Source organism: Monodon monoceros, unplaced genomic scaffold (genome assembly GCF_005190385.1).
Source record: "Monodon monoceros isolate NGI ecotype Baffin Bay Population unplaced genomic scaffold, NGI_Narwhal_1 Super_Scaffold_12, whole genome shotgun sequence".
Taxonomy (NCBI): domain Eukaryota; kingdom Metazoa; phylum Chordata; class Mammalia; order Artiodactyla; family Monodontidae; genus Monodon; species Monodon monoceros.
In genome coordinates, this window is record NW_021703768.1 from 127,259,246 (window position 1) to 127,281,424 (window position 22,179).

The window sequence follows — 22,179 nt, forward strand, 5'->3', positions numbered from 1 at the left end:
ATGGGAATGTAAAATGATGGTCCCTTAGGAAAGCAGTTTAGTCATTTGTCATAAAGCTGAACATACATTTATGATATCCATTCCACTCCTAGGTGTTTACCCAAGAAACTAAAGAACACACAGAGACCTGTACACAAATGTTTAGAAGAGCTCTATTCATAATTGCCTCAAGTTGGAAACGACCTGTCCCCCCAGGGACAAGGGGATGAGTGAACACTAGATCACAACTCAGCCATGAAAAAGAAGGTACTATTGATACACCCAGCCACTTGGATGACTCTCAAAGGCATCATGATGAGGGAAAGAAGACAATATTAAAAATTATATTGTATTATTTTGTTTCTCTAACAGCCTCAAAAAGACAAAACCATAGTGGTGGAGAACAGATCAGTGGTTGTCAGGGGTTGGGGTGGGAGAAGATGTGAATACAAATGGGCAGCCTGAGAGAGTGTTTTGGGGGTGATGGAACTGTTCTATATTGGATTATGGTGATGGTTGTACGAATCTACACATGTGTTAAAGTTTATGAAACTGTATATCAGAAAGTCAATTTTAATGTATAATAATTAAAAAATAAAAACAAAAATAGAAAATAAAAGACAACAAGGTTATCAAATGTGAATAACCACCACTAGCCTCTCCCAGTTATACTTCCCCCATGCTGTGCTTTTAGTCATTCATTTAATACACACTTAGGCAGCACCTAATTGGTGCCAAGCAATTTAAAAGTAACTATGAAAGAATTCTGGCTGATGGGAAGAACTCGAGACAGGCAGTCCCTTCCCCTCTGGGGTTGTTACGTAGGAAAATTTTCTTAACAATATATTTACAATGCTAAAATTAATATCAAAGCAATGCTCTGCTTGGAGAAGAAAGTTCTTTTCCCATAATAGCCTTGAGAGGGAGGGAAGGAAGATTTTAGAGATACACATACTGAAAGGAGATTCAAGGTAGGTTTTAGAGATACAGAAAGTGAACTAAGGTCCAGTGACAGACCCAGTTTCACGGGGTGTATTAGTATTAAAATGCAACCCTTCAAATTCCCAGGGCAAGGGCTTCAATTCTATTTCAAAATTGCGCTAATGTTGCAATATGTTTCAAGATTCTTAAAATTGTTCAGACCTCTGTTCTAGTTATTCCACTTCTGGGAATCTAAGGATATAATGTAAAATGTGGGCACATCTTTACACAAAACACGTTTAGTGCAGTGTTACTTACAATAGTTAAAAATCTATATGTCTAGACTCACAGGAAATAAGGAAAACCATGTATGCAGTGGTCTAGATTTTACATTTTAGTAGCAGAAGAATTACTTGGAAACATGTTTGATACAATGTTAAATAAAAAGAACAAGATATAAAATTTTACATATAAAATCATCTTAACTGTGTTTTTAAAAAGATAAATAACTCTGGGGGAAAGTCATACAAATACTGATGATTAAAGAAAAATTGGCTTAACATTTTCAAGGTCAATTTCAATAGTATCAAAAATCTAGATAGGGCTTCCCTGGTGGCGCAGTGGTTGAGAGTCCGCCTGCCGATGCAGGGGACACGGGTTTGGGCCCCGGTCCAGGAAGATCCCACATGCCGCGGAGCGGCTGGGCCCGTGAGCCATGGCCGCTGAGCCTGCGCGTCCGGAGCCTGTGCTCCGCAACGGGAGAGGCCACAACAGTGAGAGGCCCGCGTACAGCAGAAAAAAAAAAAAAAAAAAATCTAGATAACCTTCCCCAAAGAAGCTATACAAATGGCCAACATGCACATGAAAAGATGCTCAGAAAAATTAGTCATTAGGGAAATGCAAATCAAAACCATGATGAGATACCACTTTGCACTCACTAGGATGGCAATAATAATAATAGCAACAACAATGGAAACTAACAAGTGTTGGCAAGGATGTGGTGCAATTGGAACCCTTGTGCAATGATGTTGGAACTGAAAAGTGGTGCAGCCACTGTGGAAAACAGTTTGGTGGTTTCTCAGAAAGTTAAGCATAGAATTACCATGTGACCCAGCAGTTCTACTCCTAAGCGTACACCCAGGGGAGCTGAAAGCAGGTGTTCAAGCAGGTGCTTGTACTGGTGGCACTGGTTCATAGCCCAGGTACCCATCAACTGATGAATGGATAAGAGAGTGTGGGGTGCCCAGGCAATGGAATATTATTCAGCCACAAGAAGGAATGGAATAATTTTTAAAATGGGGGGAGAAAAAGGAATGGAGTGCAAATGCACACTGCGGCATGGATGAGCCTTGGAAATGTTATGCTGGGTGAAGGAAGCCAGATGTAGGGGTTGTATGATTCCATTTACACGAGTGTCCGCAGTGGCACAGCCATGAGACTCAGAGCAGACTGATAGTTGCTGGGGGGTTGGAAGGGTAAGGGTGGGGTTTGGGAGTGACTGCTTAGTGGGTGTGGGGTTTGCCTTTAGGATGAGAGAGTTCTGGAAGTGGACAGTGGTGATGGTTGCAGGGCACTGTGAATGGAGTAAATGTCACTAATGGTAAATCTTATGTGTATTTTACCAAACTAAAAGATATATGTACATAAACTTTGCCATACCAACCCTACTAGGATGTTATTCTAATGATAAAATCATGAGTGTGGCAAAGATTTTACAAAATGAGGTTCACTGTGTAAGAATCACTGCTCTTATAAACAATGGCAAAAGTTTGAAACTGCCGAAATGCCTAACCAGAGGGGCTCAGTTAAATGAGCAAGGGTACACACTGGAATGCTACGTAGTTACTAAAACTGTGCTACAGGAGTTTAATGACAAGATGTTAATACAGTTCAAAGTGAAAAAATCCATTTATCTCCTCCCCCCAAAGTGTGTGTGTGCACACAGATATATATTCTAGGTAAATATATATTCTAGGTAAATACACACAAAAGAAGTAAAAGGGATCTATATCAAAGGGGTAGCAGTGATTAGTTCTGGGTGGAATTATACACAATTTAAATTTTCTCAGTAATAAAAACATACTAATAAATACTTGCTAAGTATCTTGTGAACTATCAGGGACTGTTCTAGATTCCTTCATCTACCTATCTATCTATCTAACTAACTATAAATTAAATTGTTTGATTCTCATAAAGACCCTATGAACAAGGGTTAACTAACTTCTTCAAGGTTACACAGCTGGTAAATGGTGAAGCTGGGATTCAAACCCAGAGACCATTTGCAGAGTCTGAGATCCAACCATTATGCTGTAAGATCTTTTTGTTTAATCCATACATTCTAAATTTTCTTTGATGAGCACATCACATGTAAAAGGAAAGAAAGTTACTTGAAAAAAATAATCAACCTAACCATAAATTGTAAGAGCCGTCATCATTGTGGGGAAGGAAAACAGATATTTTTAAATTCTCCTATTTGTCAAGGTTTTCCAAATTTCCTGTAATGAATACAAATTGCTTTTAAAATGGAAAGGAAAAACACCTCTCAAGTAAGGTAAAACAAAGGATGGGGTCAGATTTTACATGCCTGAAAGGACAAGTCGAAGGACGCTGCAAACTCCAGCCCTGAAGTGACCAACTGCTTATGGACCAGAGCTGGGAGGGAGGGGACAGTGGGAGTCCCGTGTGAACTCAGCTGGTGGAACAGAAGGAGTCCGTTCCACACCCTCGCAAGTGCATCTTGTCCTTACCTCTCAGGGCCTCCGCGTGCTCTCCCTCCAGGACTCTTCGCTGTTCATTCAGTTTCTCTCCAAGCTCTAGTTCCCTCTCCTTCTCCACCTGCGGGCGGAGGGTCCAGAGCAGGATAAGATTGAGTAGGTTCAGGGCAGCCTCACTTATTCACTCACCGACACTGGAGCCTTTTGGAGGTTGGTGATCAGAGTCCTACCCGCTGATCGGAGTGATGGGAATGACATGTGCCCAGAGAGGGCACAAGGCCTCCAAGACATAGCAGGTGTGGCTAACTTTGCCCTCTTTAGGGCTTAGAAGGGGGTTCCCAGAGATTTACCAGGTGGAAAGGGATTTTGGAATCTTCTAATCCTGATGCCACTGAGGGCAGGAAGCCCTTTGTTATGTTAGTGTTTCCCCACCTTTTATTGCATAGAATGAATGTAATGAATTATATGCCAGCAGTTACAAATATTTGTTCAACAGATAAAGGACTCTCTTCCCAGCAAAACAAGTAAGAGATACTTACACCAACAATAAGAACAAAAGATGGCCTCACTCTGGGATTTAACATGGTCAGCAGAGCAGGAGGAAAAGAGAGGGGCTAGGCCTTACCTTCTGTGCCCATTTCTTCTTGTCCTCTTCGTGTTGCTGGAGAATTCTGGTGAGAGCCTTCTGGTGCTGCCCAGCCTCCTCAGATGCACAGAGATGGACAGTTGTGGCTATAGGTGAGGGAGGAAAAAAACAATCACAGAGCAGAGGCTGGGACCAGGCCCAGCAGAGAGGGTGTATGAGGCTCAAGCTAAGGGCTGGGGAGCCTGTCTCCTCCTCAAGAATGGTCTCAGCTCGGGGATCAACCTCCAGAGGCAGCTCCTTAAATATCCCTGGCTTTGGAGACCCTCCTTCATTAAGTGCAGAAGCCAGGTGTCTCATTTTGCCCCTGGGATCTATAGCAGAGCCGGTAACTCACGGGACATGTTCAGCCCATAAAGGTGCTATTTGCTTTACCCCAGGGGTCCCCAACCGCCGGGATCTAATGCCCTATGATCGGAAACGGAGCTGATGTAATAATAATAGAAATAAAGTGCACAATAAAAGTAACGCACTTGAGTCATCTCAAAACCATCCCCCCCGCCCCCGTCATGCCCCAGTCCTTGGAAAAATTGTCTTCCACGAAAACGTTCCCTGGTACCAAAAAGGTTGGGGACGCTGCTCTACCCAATATCTAAATTAAAAACAAATAGTGGCTGATGCTTAATAACTGGGCAGATTTTACTTAATACGACAGATTTCCAACTTATCTTGAAGAAGCCAAAGAAGTGGCGGTGTGTGCCTTAGTGTCAAAGCAGGAGCTGGGCTGAGGGGCAGCTGCCTTCCCCTCCGTCCAGGATGTGGCTCTGCCCTTTGCTCACAGAGGACGCGTGTAAGGGGCCACTTGGTCACACACGTTACCTGCTGGACCCTGTGTGTGACCCCTCACCTTCAGCATCCCCCGAAGCGGGGGGCAGAGAGGCTGCTGTGAACAGTGAGGAGACGCAAACAGGAGACCCCCAAACAGGCCTGGTGATGCCACTCTGATTCCAACAGGCTCTGGGTCTCACCTAAGGCAGGGACCCACACTCTCGGGGCTTCAATTAAATCAGGATAATGATAATACCTACCTCATGGGGCTATTGAGATAGTTAAGTCAGAAAACAAAGGCGATAAAAATAACAACAGCAGGTAAACAATAAAGAGCGCTTACCATGCTCAGAAACACACCCAACTCTGTTCTAAGTATCTCACAGGTATTACTCACTGAATCCTCACAACCACCCAGAGTGGTGGGCACTGTGATTATCCCCATGTCACGGATGAGGGAACTGAGGGACAAAGAAATCATGCAACCTACGCAAGATTACCCAGTTCACAATCGGGATAAAGGACTGTGAACCTACACGATGTGATTCCACAGCAAACATTCTGAACTACCACCTTGTTCTACCAGCTTATGCATAAAAAGCAGTAATTGTACAATAGCCAACACGTGGAAGCAACCTAAGTGTCCATCAACACATGAATGGATAAAGTAGATGCAGTATATACATGTAAAGGAGTATTACTCAGCCATAAAAAAGAATGAAATTCTGCCATTTGCAACAACATGGATGGACCTAGAGGGTATTATGCTTAGTGCACTAAGTCAGAGAAAGACCAATACTGTATGTTACCACTTATATGTAGAATCCAAAAAATACAACAAATGAATGAATTTTAAAAAGCACTAAGTGTAGTGCCAGGCATTTGGAGGTGCTCAGTAAGTACTCTTCATTGTTCACTAAATGTTCTCTAAATATTCCTCAGTGTTCATGACAAGCATTGGAGGCTAATACTAGCATTGTTAGCATTATTATAAATGTAGTAGTAATAGGGACTTCCCTGGTGGCACAGTGGTTAAGAATCCTCCTGCCAATGCAGGGGACACGGGTTCGATCCCTGGTCCGGGAAGATCCCACATGCCACGGAGCAACAAAGTCCGTGTGCGCCACAACTACTGAGCCTGTGCTCTAGAGCCCGCGAGCCACAACTACTGAGCCCACGTGCCACAACTACTGAAGCCTGCGCACCTAGAGCCCGTGCTCTGAAACGAGAGAGGCCATTGCAATGAGAAGCCAGCTCACTGTGTCGAAGAGTAGCCCCTGCTCGCTGCAACTAGAGAAAGCCCGTGAGCAGCAATGAAGACCCAACACAGCCATAAATAAATAAATAAATAAATAAATAAATAAATAAAAGGAAATGTAGTAGTAATATTACTACAGAACTTCATAGGCCAGGTTGGGTACAAGATATGACGAGAAATGTGAGGAAAGAGGCTGTGGTCAGTCCATCAGATAGGTAGTCTGAGCCCTGGGTCCTGGGTGGAGGCAGTGGTCATGATCAGCTCTCATAAATCATCTGGCTCGGGGTCCCAAACGTTGGTCAGCAGTACCAGACTGGCCCCAACTGGGGAGAAGCTTATTAAAAAGATTTATCATCACTAACAATGCAGAGTCTTCAGCCCCGCTCCCAGAGATCCTTATTTAGTTGGCCTGTGGTGAGGCCCCAGAATCTGTACTTTTGAAAATCACCCACCCCAGGTAATTCTTATGTACATTCAGATTGGAGAACCTCTGAATTCTGACCCAGTTGCTTATCTGGTACTTGAACTTCATCTACAATATCCCTGACAGCCTCCAGGTGTTAATGAAACACTTTCAGAGATGGAGAGCTCATCCTATTATGAAGTACCTCTGATGATGTTAAACCAACAACCACACGAAAAATCCTTTGAGATTGAACTGAATTCTGCCAGCCTGTTTCTGCTACATTGAGGCCCTAGTACTGATCTCTGGGTCACTGAACAAGCCTCATCTTTCTTCTCCATGAGGGCACTTCAGTCACTTGGAGAGAACTGTTGTGTTTTATTGCAACATCCTCTGTTTCTTTAACTGTTCCTTCAAGACATGGTTTCCAGATTCCTCACCAGCCTCATCTTTCTCCATTGTACTCTCTCCAATTGTTCTGGATTCCTCTGAAAATGTATTTTCCAGAAATAAACTCAGCACTCCAGGTGTGGTATGAATAGTCGGGAACAGGGAAGAACTATCACCTCCCTGATTTTAGACATGATACTCCTATTAATGTAACCTAAGTAAAATCTTGTGAGATAATTAAATAGCCATATCATGTCTGTTGATTATAAAGTAGGAAATCTCATAGATGTCAGGGAGCGCATTTACAGGGCTGCCTACTCACCTGTGTCACCATTGAGGGGACCGAGTTCCTGCAGCTCTGGTTTGGGAGGCTGATCTGGTCCTTGGCACCTCTGGAAGAGATGAGACAACAATGAGGATGAAGGAAGAAGGTAGGAGGTCAGTGTGAGGATGGATGCTATGGTAAGATTCTTCTAAAGGCAAGACAGAATTCCAGTCGTGCCAAACCCGGCTCTAGGCCCAGTTCACTTAGCTTCCTTCCTCACCATACCGAGGCAGCACTCCCTCTGTGGGAAAAGGGTTCTCAGAGCAGAATTTCTCATCTTGGCCAGGGAAACCCTCCGTGGGGAGTTTGATGCTGGTTGGTCTCTCCTTAGATTCTTGTGATTTGGCTTGGCCACCAACCATGGGCCCCTCTCTGCCCTTATCTTCCTTCTCTAGGGTCTTGGCCAGACCTTCTGCTATTACCCTCACCCCAGTTATGGCCTTTAGGTGTCCTAAAGCTTCCTAACCCCCAGTTCAGAGACAATTCCCCTTCCCTCTCGGGGCTTGTGGCTACCACAACTTCCAGCCAACTTCCCTGTATTGAAAGCAGAGCATCAAAGTTCGAGCCATGTTTTACTATGCTTCTTCTCTGCTAGAAGGGCTGTTTCCCCAACTATAAGGAGACAGCAGTACTTAACGTGACAGATGGGGGTGAGATACTGCAGCCAGGATGTACCAGGCACTATGCTGTCTTATCTATACTATCTCAGGTAATCTTTAGAAGGACCCCGGGAAATACGAATGCCCCCCAATTTAAAGATGACAAGGCTGAGGCAGGTGAGGAGTCCATCAAGGTAAATCAGGGGACAGCTGGCAGAGTCAAGTATTTGAGCCATACCTAGTGGGCACTTTAACCAACCTTGGCCAGTGTGGGTTGAATCTGATCATAGGAGAGAACTGAGGCAAAAGGGCCTTCTGTACCACAAGGCAGTGTCAGTGGCTCCCAGATTTCAGTTTTCATAAATAATATTTTGAAATAGGAGAATTGATATGGGTTGACAAGAAAGGATGCTGACAAAAATTATTTGCAGACTATCACTATCATTTCATAAAACAGAAGACATTTTTAACCTTCCAAAGTATATTAAGGAAAGCTCAAGACAGTTCTTCCAGGAAAGGTGAAGTAACATCTTACTCAACGTTACACACACATTCACACCTTTAATTTTCTCATTTCACCCCAGAGAGGTGAAAAGTTGGTCAAAGTCTGGCACTGGCCACTGGACCAGGATCTGGGGTAGAAAAAAAATTTAAGCTATTTTGTATACTTTTCAAAATGCTCTAGGATGTTAGCTAGACTTATTGTGATCATTTCACAATGTATATAAATATTGAATCCTTAGGTTGTACACCTGAAATTAATATGTTACTTCTCAACTATACCTTGAAAAAGTGTTCTGATTTTTAAAAAAAGATATTCTAGGCCCCATTTTATTTTTATTAATTAAAATTTATTTATTTTTGGCTGCATTGGGTCTTCGTTGCTGCACGCGGGCTTTCTCTGGTTGCGGTGAGCGGGGGCTACTCTTTGTTGCAGTGTGCGGGCTTCTCATTGCAGTGGCTTCTCTTGTTGCAGAGCATGGGCTCTAGGTGCACGGGCTTCAGTAGTTGTGGTACATAGGCTTAGTTGCTCCACAGCATGTGGGATTTTCCCAGACCGGGGCTCAAACCCGTGACCCCTGCATTGGCAGGCGGATTCTTAACCACTGCGCCACCAGGAAAGTCCCTAGGCCCCATTTTCAAAATCACTTCAATAAGTCAGCCTGTGAAAGGCTATGAAAGCATTCAATTGTGAATTATCATTGTAAAGGAAAAGCTTTACTTTTTTCTGTAATAATAGATTACTAAAATAAAAATTATTAACAATTTCCTGAACTTGAGAATGAATGAAATGCTGCTAGAAAGCATACTTCCGGTTGAGGAAGGAAGAGAAGGGAAGGCTTCTAGAACATTCTGCTCCTGCCCCACAGTGCCTGGCACAGGGCCTGGTGCTGCGTGAAATCCCGGCAAACTGAGCAAGGCACAGTGCTTCCCCCAGGCCCTGGTCCCCACATCTGCTCAGTGGCTGGCACGCCTGTCACCCTCCCTCCACCCACCCTGTGAAGTCTCCGCCCTCCTGCCCATGGGAGAGGGGACGCCTGGCCCAGGCACAAGCTGTCAACACAGGATTCTGGGGAAATGACAGGAGGCAGCCTCTCCACCCTGGGCCGGAGGAAGGAGGGAGATAAACACCAACGGTTGTCTTGTCCCTGTTGCCACCACTGGTTACGCTAATCTGGTCAACGTTTTTATGAGAGTGAGATTTCCAGAATTCCAGTCTTGGCTTTTCCACAAATTTGGACAAGTCTCCTTCCTCCTCCGGGCTCCCACTTCCTCCTTTGTGAAGTGGAGGTGAGGAGGTCTTAGTTTCACCCAACGACGCCCATGGCGTTCAAACTCTGAGTGTCTGATTTCAGATCCTCTCAACCGCACTGAGAGGCAAGGGTTATTATTACAAGGGAGGAAACTGGAGCTGGGGAGGTAAGACACTGTCTAACGGGACCTCGATGTCAAAATCAGCATAAGAACAAGGTCTCAGAACAGTAGAGACCAGAACAGTATGGTTAAGAACTGTGGGAGTCTAAAATCACCCAGATCTGGATTCAAATACTAAATCCAACACTGTGTGACTACATGGCCTCTCCAAGCCTTGGTTTCCTCAGGAGGTTATTTTAAGGATTAGATGAGATAAGGCGCCTATAACGTCTGGCATATTCTAAGATCTCAAACATGGCATTATGACAGTTATCACATTATGTTTGAAAAGCACGGCAAGAGCAAAGACGCACAGTGCTTTCCTAGATCTTCTGGGCTGCCATTGGCCTCAGGTTGCCTGAAAAAAGTTCATAAAGCTCATGAGAAACTGTCTTCTCCCAAATAACCACCACAGAAGGTGGAAAACTCTTCTCCACTAACAGCTTCCAGACCTTAGGCAGGACATGGCCTTGTGCTTGAGTCTCCAGATCCTGATGGCACCCCTGCCCCCAGGATAAATCCTTCAGAATGACATTCAAGACTCATAATCTGTCCTCACTCTACTGTTCTCTCCATTTTCTTAATATTTAAATATTGGTAAACATCTTTTTCCAACTATAGTGGTAATAAATAATACATATTTATTCATTATTGGAATATTATATATACTTTCTTACATCTTACTTTTTCAAATATGAGCATTTACTACATGGCATTAAATATTCTGTAAATATATTAATTTTAATGACTTGAGTATGACATCCTTACAGGTGAATTTAATCATTTAATCAATAAACCACAGTTGAATGGTTTTTTAATCCATACAACCTCCACTGGTTTTAAATCATTAATATTACTCAATATCTAATTGAGTGTTTCATTTTCAAAATAGTTTGCAAGAATATGTTGACCGCAAAGAATTTGCTTTTTAAAAAAAATAATGCCTTCATGTATCTCCTTCCACTCTCTAACATGTCTATGAAGCTCCCACTTTGAGTAGCTTTCTGATATTTGTGATCTAACTGTAAAATGTTATTCCCTCCCACATGTGAATAAACATAAATCCAGATGTGAAAAAAAAATCCGCATCTTTTTTTTTTTCACATTGAGGGAAAAAAAGTTGAGGGACTTCCCTGGTGGTCCAGTGGTTAAGACTCCGCGCTCCCAATGCAGGGAGCACAGGTTCGATCCCTGGTTGGGGAACTAAGATCCCACACGCCACAGCCGAAAAAAAAAATCCACTGTTGAATATATACATTATTTCCATTTTTTAATTTCCAAATCATGCTTTAGAGAACGTACTGATTTATAAAATTTTTCACACATCTAAAATTACTGGCTCTGCCTGTGCTCTGCAACAAGAGAAGTCACCACAATGAGAAGCCCGGGCACTGCAATGAAGAGTAGCCCCCGCTTGCCTCAACTAGAGAAAGCCCGCGTGCAGCAATGAAGACCCAATGCAGCCAAAAATAAATAAAATTTAAAAAAAAAAGAAATATAAGATTAAAAAATAATAATAATAAAATAAAATTACTGGCTCTACTCTCCAGAAAGTTCTATCAATTAGCTCACCCACTAATAACACACAGAAGGCCAGTTTCACTACAACCTTGTCTACATGGACTAGTGTCTTTTTTTTTCTTTAATTAAAAAATTTTTTTTCATGTTGACCAATTTGCTAGGCCAAAACCAAACCAAAACAACCTACTGTGCTCCTGGCCGCAAGATGCACAACCGTGTGTTCAAGACCATCCCAGCATGACACATGGTCAATAATTTCTCAGGCCTCCAGGCCCCGCTAATATATTATTTCTACTTGGTCTCTCCCCAGGGCTGAGTTAGCTCCTATCAGCACTACGCTCCAGGGCCTGTTCAGACACCTATGTGAGTAGCTACCCAGTTACCTGTACTTCTGCTAGTCCAAGGGGCTCCCTGAGGACAGGGGCCATTTTTGAAATCGACTTTGGATTTGCCCCAGTATCTGTTATGATGCCCAGAACAATATTTCTAGGAATTTCCAGGCCTTATAGAGGGTCTCCTGTATTAGAACCACCTGAAGTCCTTGCTTAACACAGCTCCCAGGCCCAGTTCTAGACCTACAGCATCCGAGGGTGGTGTGTGTGTGCTGGGAAGCTCTGATCTACCAACCCATCCAGGTGATTTTGAGGCTCGCCAAAGCCTGAGGACACACAGCCCAGAGCTGAGCGGGAATCGATAAGCAACTACTGCGTGGAAAATTCCCACGGTGGGGCCTTGGCTACTTCCTCCTCAGAGGTCATGCAGCAGAGTTCACCCTGCAGTGGGAGAGGACAGGAGCTGGGAGGGGGCCACAAAAATTTTCCCTTCCAAAAGCAGAGTGGGGCAGGCCTCAGACTGGGAGGGGCATCCGGTCTGAGCTCTGGAAGAGGGATGGCAGCTTCCTGTGTCAATGGAAACTTGGGCGAAGAAAGCTATGAGGTGGCAGCTGGCAGCACGGGATAGAGGGAGAACCCAGGACTGGGGGAGAGGCCAGGAGACCCAGGTTCCAGCTTCACTGTGTGACTTGAGGGAAGTGCTGTCCCCTCTCTGGACCTATCTGTGATGGGTCAGGGTTGGAACAGACGTTCTCCTCAGTCCTTCTGGGCTCCAGGGCAGCCCTTCAACTAAGAGGGCTGGAAACAGGGCCCCTCTATCTTGGTGACATGCACCGTTCTGGGGCCCAGCTCCTTGCTGTCAAGCAGACCAGAGCTCTGCTCTGGGGTCAACCAGAAGCAAACCTGGTCCGCGGTAGAACACGGCTCCGAAAGCAGACAGGGTCCAGGCAGAGCATGAGGACAGGGCCCAGGGCCATGAGGAAACCAGGCAAGCTCGGACTGGGCCTGGTGAGACCCTCTCGAATATGCTTGCATTTTGGAGGGTAAACTGACCAAATGGAAGGTGTGCAAGAGTAGCTGACAGGATGTGGTAGGAGATTCAAACCAAGTGACAGGAGGGACTGTTAATAGTTGATCAGCCTCGAGAATAGGCAAAAAACAAAAACAAAAAGAAAAAACTCTGGACTCCGCCTTCAAACCTCTGCAGGACTGCCATGAGGTAGAAGCTCCTAGTGTGTAGTCCACAGCCTTGAAGGGCAAGATGGTGTCCAACGACTAGAAGTTTCAAGTGCAATATGAAGAATCTCAGAACTGTCCCAAATAGAGACAGGCTGCCTTATTGGAGGGTGGGGTGGTGGTAGTGAGCTCTCTGTCACTGGTAGCATACAAGAAGAGGCAAACTTCATTTTGCAGGTTGGACTGACTGAGTGGTCTCAGAGGGCCCTCAACTCCAACCATCAATAATTCTATAAAATATCCCTGATGTTCAACAAGTAAAGACCTCTGGTAAGCATCAAGCGTTTAGCTAGTGCAGGTGGTACGTAAAACCCACCAACATTAACAGAGTCCCAGGGGGCTCTGTTGAGTATTATTCAGGTTGCAGTACTTTGGGGTGAATTTTCCATAGTCTCATACTGAAGTGTCCAGGATAGACTCCTCACTTCCCTCAAATTCCGAGCCTCATCAGGAAAGAATGAGGAAGGCAGAAGCAACTTGGATAGAAACTTCCCAGCTATTCCTTCCCTTGGGAATCCCGCTAGGATGGAAGCCAAGCCCTGAGGCTGGCTCGGCCTTTCCTGAAGACACTTGGTCTAACCTTGCTTTAGGGACCATCACTCTATCTTCTTCATGGGCCTTTAGGCATTGTGTATTTCTGATTGAACGGTGTGATTTATGGCCTCATTAATCCTGCTTAGCTTCGAGAATTTAGTAATCAAAGGACCCTTAAGAGTTCACCAAGCTCCTCGGCCAACCCCATAAACCACAGCCCTGGCTTCCCTTGGCCGCATAGTTCTGTCACACCCACCTTGGCTGAGGAAGGCTTACTGGGACCCAGAAGACAGGGATGGAAGGGCCCCTGGAGACAGTTTATTCCAATCCTCACCTCCTATTTCCAGGTGGAAAAACTGAGGCCCAGAGGGGAGGTGAGCAGTGCTGTCAGAGGCCACAAAGCAGGGAGCAGAGCCCTAAAGGGAATCCAGACTCGAGGCGGAGCCCCTTCCGCGTCCTTCGTGCACGCGCCAGATTGATCCAAGTAGCCAAACGATTAGGGGATTCTGAGCCTCAAGGGACTCATGTCGCAACCCTCTGCAGTATCAGAGCTGCCTTTCCGATGTCAGAACTCAGCGTGGTTTCGGGATCTGAACAACCACAGCAGAGCCCATTGGCTGAGGGTAGAGGCAGGAAGGAGGTGGCAGCGGAGGCCTGTGGAGGCGGAGGCCCAAGGGGCCCCTCCAGGACTTCGGGTGGGGGAGAGGAAGGACCTAAATGTTCAGGGCTGTTGAGAAATGTTAGCGTTCACACCCAAACTACAGAGCCTCGGATGTAAGAACACCATAACCACAGGCCTCAGCTTCCCCATCTCTAAGATGGGCAGAAGTATTTTGCCAAAGCAATGCCTGAATGTGATTTCACTTTCACGCGGCCAGGGACGCCAAAGATTTACTTCAACTTGTTCATTTTACATATGACGGCGTCAGCATCAGCCAGTGTCTGCCTGGGGACATACCGACGTGACCACGCAACCGAAAGGTAGGAGCACCAGCCAGTACCTCTCAGCTGTGTCAGGAGGCCCCGCCTATTCTCTGAATACCTGTAATGCCCCTAGAACACCCCAAGTCAGGGGCGGATGTGGCCTCCATCCCTCCCATCTGACCAGCTGACGAACGAGATCTCAGGGGAGGACAGAACCACTTCCCTCCCACGCACCTGCTGAGCCTACCCATGGCAGACAGTGAGTGCAGGGCCCAACCCCTCATTCACAGATGGAGGGGCTGAGACCTAGGAAAGGGTTTCCAGTATACCACATCCCCTTCCTTCCTCCCTAGAGCCCACCTTTTCCTGTCCCGTATCAGCCTCCCAGGGGGTCTGCCAGTTCTGCTCGCCTGAGAGCGCCTGGAGCTGGCAGAAGCACTCGGTACCATCTCCAGCATTTGGGTCAGTCCGCCAGGCAGAAGGACCCTGAAGGAGTGGGACAGAAAACGGTGTCAGTGGCCACAGCGGGGGAAGGGACGTACACGGCTGGATATCCACCTGTCTCAGCAACCCAATGGTAAACTCCCCAGTCGGAGTCCAGAGTCAGGCCCCTGACTTGCTACTTGCTTGCTGTGTGACCTTGGGGAAGCACCCTCCCCTCTCTGGGCTTCTGTTTCCTCCTCTCTCTGGCATGGAGTTGGGCAATGGGATACATCAGGGCCCTTCTGGTTTTGGTATGCTGTGGGTTGAAAAGAAGGGGCAGAGTGAGGTCACCCTGACACCTCATCCTCTATCAGTCCTGTCACGCTCGCTGGCTCCAGGCACGGCAGAGCTGACAGTTGGACACACTCAGCTGTCAGCCGCTGCATGGAGAGGGCTTCTCTGCAGGACAAGGAAGGAGGGGCCCTTGCTCAGGAGGGTCTGGGGGGTGTCCTGAACCCTTCATACCACCCTCTGTTCTTGAGCAGCTCCTGTGGAGAGGATGTAAAAGGGGGCGCTGCAGTGCCTGGAGCAGAAGATGACAGAGCCCAGCAGCCACCTCGCAAGGTACACGCGGCAAAGCACCCCCACCCTGCCATAGCACGGCCAGCAGAGACCGGCACCCATTAGCGAGGATGGTGGCTCCTCCAGGGTGCTCAGGGCAGGGTCACTTGTAACAGGGAAACGCTGGAAACCAGGCTCATATCCACAACAGGGCACCAGCTCAATACACTAAGGTATATAACACTAGGCAGTGCCACTCATATGTTTAAAAAAACCAAGTAGGAATTTACCGACAACAGTGGAAAGCCATTTGGTAGAATATGAATAGGGAAAATAAACTATTTCTACTGTACGTAAATGCACAGGAAAAACTACCTAGAAAGGCGCACACTGATGGCAGTCAGTCATCATCTCTAGAGAAAGGACTAGAATTATTGCAGTCAAGGAGGGGGAGCTTCAGTTTTGCCTAAATTCTTAGAATTTTTCAAACAATAGTGTACTCACGTTTGACTTGTGTACAATGAACAACAACAGGCAGAATAAATACCTCTCTTGGAACCTAAAAGCAGCCATGGCCATCATTTTACTGGTGGGGAGATCAAGGCCCGGGGACAGAACCAGCTGAGATCACACAGCAAGTTAGTGACAGAGGCAGGAGTGGGACCCACTCCTGACCCCCGGCCCAGTGCGCTTTCCTCTGCAGGTGCTGCAGCTGGTGTCCAACAGCATTTGGGCCTTGTCCAAGCACCTCCTTGTTTGCAGTGCTCCCTACCTTTCTGCCAAGCCATGGTTCCAAAGGGGAGGCACTGGGCTCTTCCTGCCCATTTCTACTGGTGGCAAGGTGGGGGAGGGGTGAGAGGGGGTGGGGAGTAATTAACCTTAAAATATATGTTCCCTAGGGCTGCTGTAACAAATCACCACGACGTTGGTGACTTAAAACAACAGAAATTTATTCTCTTCCAGTTCTGAAGGCTAGAAGTCCCAAACCAAGGTATCAGGTGGGTTGGGTCCTTCTGGAGGCTCTGAGGGAGTTTCTGTTCCATCCCTCTCTCCTAGCTTCCAGTGGTTGTCAGCAATCCTTGGCGTTCCTTGGCTTGGAGCTGCATCACTCCAGTCTCTGCTTCTGTCATCACACGGCCTTCTCCCTGTGTATCTGTGTCCAAAGTTCCCTCTTCTTACAAGGACACCAGTCCTTGGATTAGGGCCCACCATCATCCAGTATGACCTCATCTTGACTGACTACATTGGCAAAAACCCTGTTTCAAATAAGGTCATACTCATAGGTTCTGGGTGTACATGAGTTTGGGTAGGGACACTAATCAACCCATTAAAGGGACTTCCCTGGCGGTCCAGTGGTTAAGACTCTGTGCTTCCACTGTAGGGGGTACGGGTTTGATCCCTGGTCAGGGAATTATGATCCCGCATGCCGTGTGGCACGGCCACAAATAAACAAACATAAAAAAATCCATTACACATAACTTTTCTGATGTCAAAGCTGTTTTCTCAAGGAGACGGCAGGGGGTAGGGTTGCACGGGGTGGTGGAAAATGACAAGATTCGTTGTACACTGAAAAAGAACTTCTCTGCTGGGGAGGAAGGAAAACTGGAAGTAGGTCAGTTTGTACATCATGTATCTGGGGGGAAAGCATGGGTGTGGGATGGATGTATTGTGAGGCATTTGGCCTAGATGTTCTGGAAGATTCAGATTTGAAAATAAAGTGACACAAGATAAATGATTTTTAAGGATTCACATTTACCTGGTGAGAAGTCGATGGCTTGTCTTCGGGTGATGGATAGATTTAGATCTATCTATGCTAAAGATAGGTGGAATTTCTCATTTTCTCTCTCTCCTTCTCTCTGCCTGGGGTGGGGCCCCGGGAGCTCCCCCTGCACCCACCTGCAGGTCCTGCTCCCTTCCTGGCCCAGTCCCTGGTTAATCAGTCATCCGGGGTGGCTCACAGTGCTCTGAGGGTGGAGGACACTGAGAGGACAAAGTGCAGGCCTTGAGGGGGGAAACCCAAGTGCACCCCGAGATGTCAGAGCCAGGACTCAGGCCATCCATCAGACTCTTCCTTTTATGGGGGCTACCCAACTTTTTCCAAGTTTGGTTTTTGAACATGAACACTCATGAATGTTATACTGAGGTCTCTTGGAACTCTTTTTCAGGTAGATTTCAGACCTTTGCTTACTAGCCAACCTATGAACACTGAGATGTCTAGTGGCAGCCCCTCCTACCAGGAGTGTCACCATCTTGACTTATATGGCATCCTGTTTCCGGACGAACAATTTGAAGTTTTATCTTTTCGGCCCTTTTTATAATAAAAAAACACAAGTGATGACGTGAAGCATGGGCCCCAAACTCAACACCCAACTGAGGCAGCAATGGAAGTCCTGAGGTGCCTGGAGGCATCTCAGGCTCTCAGGGACCTATGCTAGCTGATTGGGAATTCAGCTACAAAGGAACAGAATTAAAAAACATGTACATGTGCAGAAAGTGTGTTACCAAAGGATGTGTGTCCAAGGCAAGGATTTATTAGGAATTATTCTGATGGGTTTCAGGTCACAGGGCACAGATGTCTCTTTATAACATAGAAATCTGGCACTGAGCCTCACAAGGTTGTCAGAGGTCATACATATGGAAGCCTGTATTGACTTTAACTAGGATGATTTTTCCGGTTGGGGGGGGGCATCATTTTGGGGGTTGGGCAAAGCTCAGAGGCCACATATACAGCAACGTCCCCACAAGGTTTGGGACAGAGGACTCAGTGCCAGGGAAAGGCAGTTTCCTTTCGTAGACCCTCTGTCCCACCCTCAGCAAAGCACGTTCAAAGGTCAGATTTGCCCTGCTCCTACCGACCAGGTGTCAGGGGCCCTGCCCCTTGTGTACCCCATTCACCCTGACACAAGTGTCTGGCCCCCATTCACCTTGAAAGCCCAGCCAAGATGACATCTCTCCCTGGAGGCCCTCCCTCCACCATCTCTCCCCTCTGAAAGGCACAGTCTCCCGGCTTAGGATGAAGATACAGGGCGGGCAGCAGCGGGGAGTGCAAATAACCACGCGTCCAAACTGGTTAAATAAGCCACAGAACATCAGGTGGCCATTAAAAATCACATTTCCTCGGACTATTTAACATGGGAGAACGCCCCCAACAAAATATTAAGTAACTACAATATAATCATTTAAAATATATTCCCAGGGACTTCCCTGGCAGTCCAGTGGTTAAGAATCCACCTTCCAACGCAGGGGGCGCGGGTTCGATCCCTGGTCAGGGAACTAAGATCCCACACGCCGTGGGGCAACTAAGCCCCCGCGCTACAACTACAGAGCCCACGAGCTCAGGAGCCCTCGCGCCACAACTAGAGAGAAGCCCACACGCTGCAACCAAGACCCGACGCAGCCAAAAAATGAATATATATCAAATAAATAAATAAGATAAAATATTTTCCCAATTCTGCAAAAATAGTCACATTCGCATATATCATACATGTAGGAAAACAGTAGAAAGAATGCCACTGAAATGTACACAGAGGCTACCTCTTCATGGTGAGATTAAAAACTACTTTAAAACTTCTTTATACTTTTCCAAATTCTGAAATTTTGCCTCAAACATTATAGTAATCACAATAATGAGGTGTCTCGAGTGGAATCCTAAGTGCTTCCTCGTCCGGGGCTGGCGTCCCCTCTTCTATTTTTGCCACAATCGCAGCTGACCTCTGCTTGAACTACTCCAGGATGGGGAACTCACTACCCCTCTTCCTGGTGAGAAGTAGAATCTGGCTCCCTTTAGCTTCCCCTCATTGGCCACAACTCTGCCTCCTGAAACCAGAGAACAAGGCCGTGCCCTGTGCCCGTGCCTCTTGACAACACTTCAGAGGTTGGAAGGCAGTGGCCAGGCTCCAGGCTTCATCTTCCTAACCCAACAGCCTGCCAAGAACATTAACGTCCCCCTGTCTTCCGCAACCCTGTTTGCTTTCCTTGGGTACAATCCAGGCGGTGATGTCCTCACCCACATTCTGTCTTATCGAGGGTGTGCCACTTACCAGTTGGTGTATCAGGGGCTCTATTACATGCATTCTTTCATCTAATCTTAGAACCCTATGACTCAGGAGCTAACATCACACGTATTTTACAGACGAGGAAACTGAGGCACGGAAAAGCCAAGTCCCTTCCACGGTCACTTAATGGATCCACGGCAGAGCCAGGACTGAAGTGGCACCTGGCCCAGAGTCAGACAGCTGAGTTAATAAATGAATATGTGGACCCAGTTCTAAAGCCCATGTCCTTAGTGTCTATGGTTTTGTTTCAGAATTAGCTGTGCCCATGCCAGGCTCTCCCATGGTGTTCACTTCTGCATCTCTGCCCCTCACCTGGCCTGCTACATGGAGACCCTCCTGAAGGGCTACTGACCACAGAGAACCTGCTGCGCGAGGCATGTCTCCGGGAGCAGTGCTGAGCCAGGGCCTCTGATGCGCTGCTCAGAGCTGTGGCGCCAGAGCTGAAGCCCTGGGGGCACCAGGCACACATACAGGGGACTGACCATGAGGCACTAGCTGTCCCTCCCCACCTTGGGCCCAGACGGGTAACCTGTTGGGGATGGAAGGCCCCTGCGTACTCTCCATGTCACTCCTACAGGCAAGTCCATGGGCTTGCTTCCTCGGCCCTTCCCCTTTATGTCCGGCCTTCTCCCAAATCCTCCCAGGGATGTGGCCACATCAGCCACAGTCTCTGCCAAAAAGGGTTTTGGAAGGACCACACAATGCAGGTGGTTCTTCGGTATCCACATCCAGCCTGCTAGGGATCCTCACTCATTTTTTCACCAGGATTTCAACTTTCCCCAAAAGTCCCAGTAACAGCCCCAGGTCAGGCCTCTCAGTGGGATCTAGGACAGCTGGTCAGCTAAGGCCACAAGGCACTGTTGACCACAGGACTCAGCAAGCCCTCAGGGCCTGGCCCCTGGAGGGACCTTGAGAAGTCCTAGTGGTCAAGCCCCTGTCCCTAGCCAGCGAAGTCCCCGCTGAGAGCGCCAGCCTCATTCCTCACAGCTGGCCACGCCCACTCTCCACAACCAGCACTGTGACTCTGCTTCTCAGGCTCAGCGGCTGCTCAGACTGACCTTTCTACCTCGACTGGGTAACTCCTACCAAACCTTCAACACTCAGCCAAGGCGTGCTCAGCCCTCATCCAAGACGCCTTCCTGTGTCTCTCAAAGCTGGATGAGATACTCCTGCTGTACCCTGGGCTAACCCCTAGTCTGGCTCTCATGTGGCCCTCATTCACTCACTCAAATATTTATGTAGCACCTGCTCTGGGCTCTGTGCGGGGCAGTGGGCACTAGCCGGGGAGGGCAGAAAACCAGGCCCCACTGCAAAGCTTGGCCACCAACTGGCTATGGGACATCACTCCTCCCTTGAACCTCAGTCTCCTCCCCTATAAAGTGGGGAAGATTCGGCAGCTCAGCCTGGCTTCCAGGCTGCCGTGAAGTCGGCAGGATGTGAAAGTACTCTGTCAACTGCCACTCAGGGTGAGTCACTGTTGTCGTGACCTGAGCCTCCTGCGGTCTGAGCTCATTTTTGTACATCACATCCTCAGAGGCCCCCTCCCCCCCAGGGGGCTGAGAGCCTACTGGGGATGAGCTTGGAAGCTCACGCCTTCTAGGGGTTGGCGCTTGGATGAGAAACTGGGCAGGACCACAGCACGAAGGGATGGAAACGGGCGTGAACTTTAAACAAAATCAGCTTATAAATCCTGCCACTCAGGGCCAGGGGCCTGGCACTGCTGGGGCAGGAAGAAAAGCCAGGCTGCTCTGAGGCAACAGGGTAAAGGCTTTAAATGCCAAAGGGCTTTGGAATCAACAAGAAGCCACTGGAAGCACCGAGTAGGGGCAGAGACAAAGAACACTGGGCTAGGGGACTGGACACCTGGGCTCTACTCTAAGTTGCTCTGTGACCTCAGTCAAGACCCCTCCTTCTCCAGGCTTTAACCTCCCATCTGTATGTTGGGTGCATCAGCCCAGGTGGTACCCAAGGCCCTTTCCCACAGGGAAAGTCTCTGCTGACTTCACTTGCCCTTCACAGCTTGAGACAGGGGGTCCAGTTCAGGCTGTGCCAGGGACAGACAGGGACAGCTGGCGAGGCTTTCAGAAAGGCCACGAGGCAGGGCAACCCATGCTCACTGTGGTCTCCTCTTCTGGACTATGGAAGAGTCAAGGCCTGGAACAGGGCTCCTCCTCCAGTCTCCTCCCACCACTGTGTAGATGGAATTCACCCTTGGCCCACTTTGCAGACTAAGAGAGCAGAGAGCACAGATTCTCAGACTCTTAGAAATCATCCTGCTCATTGCCCTCCCTCTCCATATAGAGGGAGAAACTGAGGCCCAGAGAGCGCTAATGGCTTACTTGGGGTCACACAGGATGCTTGTGGCAGAGCTAGGATTAACACTGAGGATCATGTCCATCTATCACCAGTTTGTTCTAAGTCTCAAGCCAGGCTCAGGTTTATGTGCGCATCATCCCATCAGCCAGCCTCTGCTTCCACTGATGGAGGCAAGCCTCAGTTTCCCTGTTGGAGCCAGGGAAGACAGGAGGGTTTCTGGGTCAGAGCTCAGTGAGGTTTTTTGAACTGGGAATAAAGGAAGAGCAAGGAAAGCGGAGGAGGCACTGTACTTGGGACAGAAACTCTTCTCCCTGAACTAGGCATAGGGCAGGAAATAGAATCACCCAGGTTGGGGACAGTCCT

At 47.5% G+C, this 22,179-nt stretch overlaps 1 protein-coding gene across 1 annotated transcript in view; it reads right to left on the reverse strand.

Annotated features, from left to right (window-relative positions):
* The window catches only part of CCDC69 (coiled-coil domain containing 69), a 35,443-nt gene that overhangs the window by 12,013 nt on the left and 1,251 nt on the right, over positions 1 to 22,179 (reverse strand). Inside the window, exons 2-4 of the mRNA XM_029218990.1 lie at positions 7,399 to 7,468; positions 4,240 to 4,346; positions 3,648 to 3,735 (exon numbers count right to left, since the gene is read on the reverse strand). Of these exons, the coding sequence (XP_029074823.1) occupies positions 3,648 to 3,735; positions 4,240 to 4,346; positions 7,399 to 7,468 (265 nt within the window). The remainder of the gene's footprint in view (positions 1 to 3,647; positions 3,736 to 4,239; positions 4,347 to 7,398; positions 7,469 to 22,179) is intronic.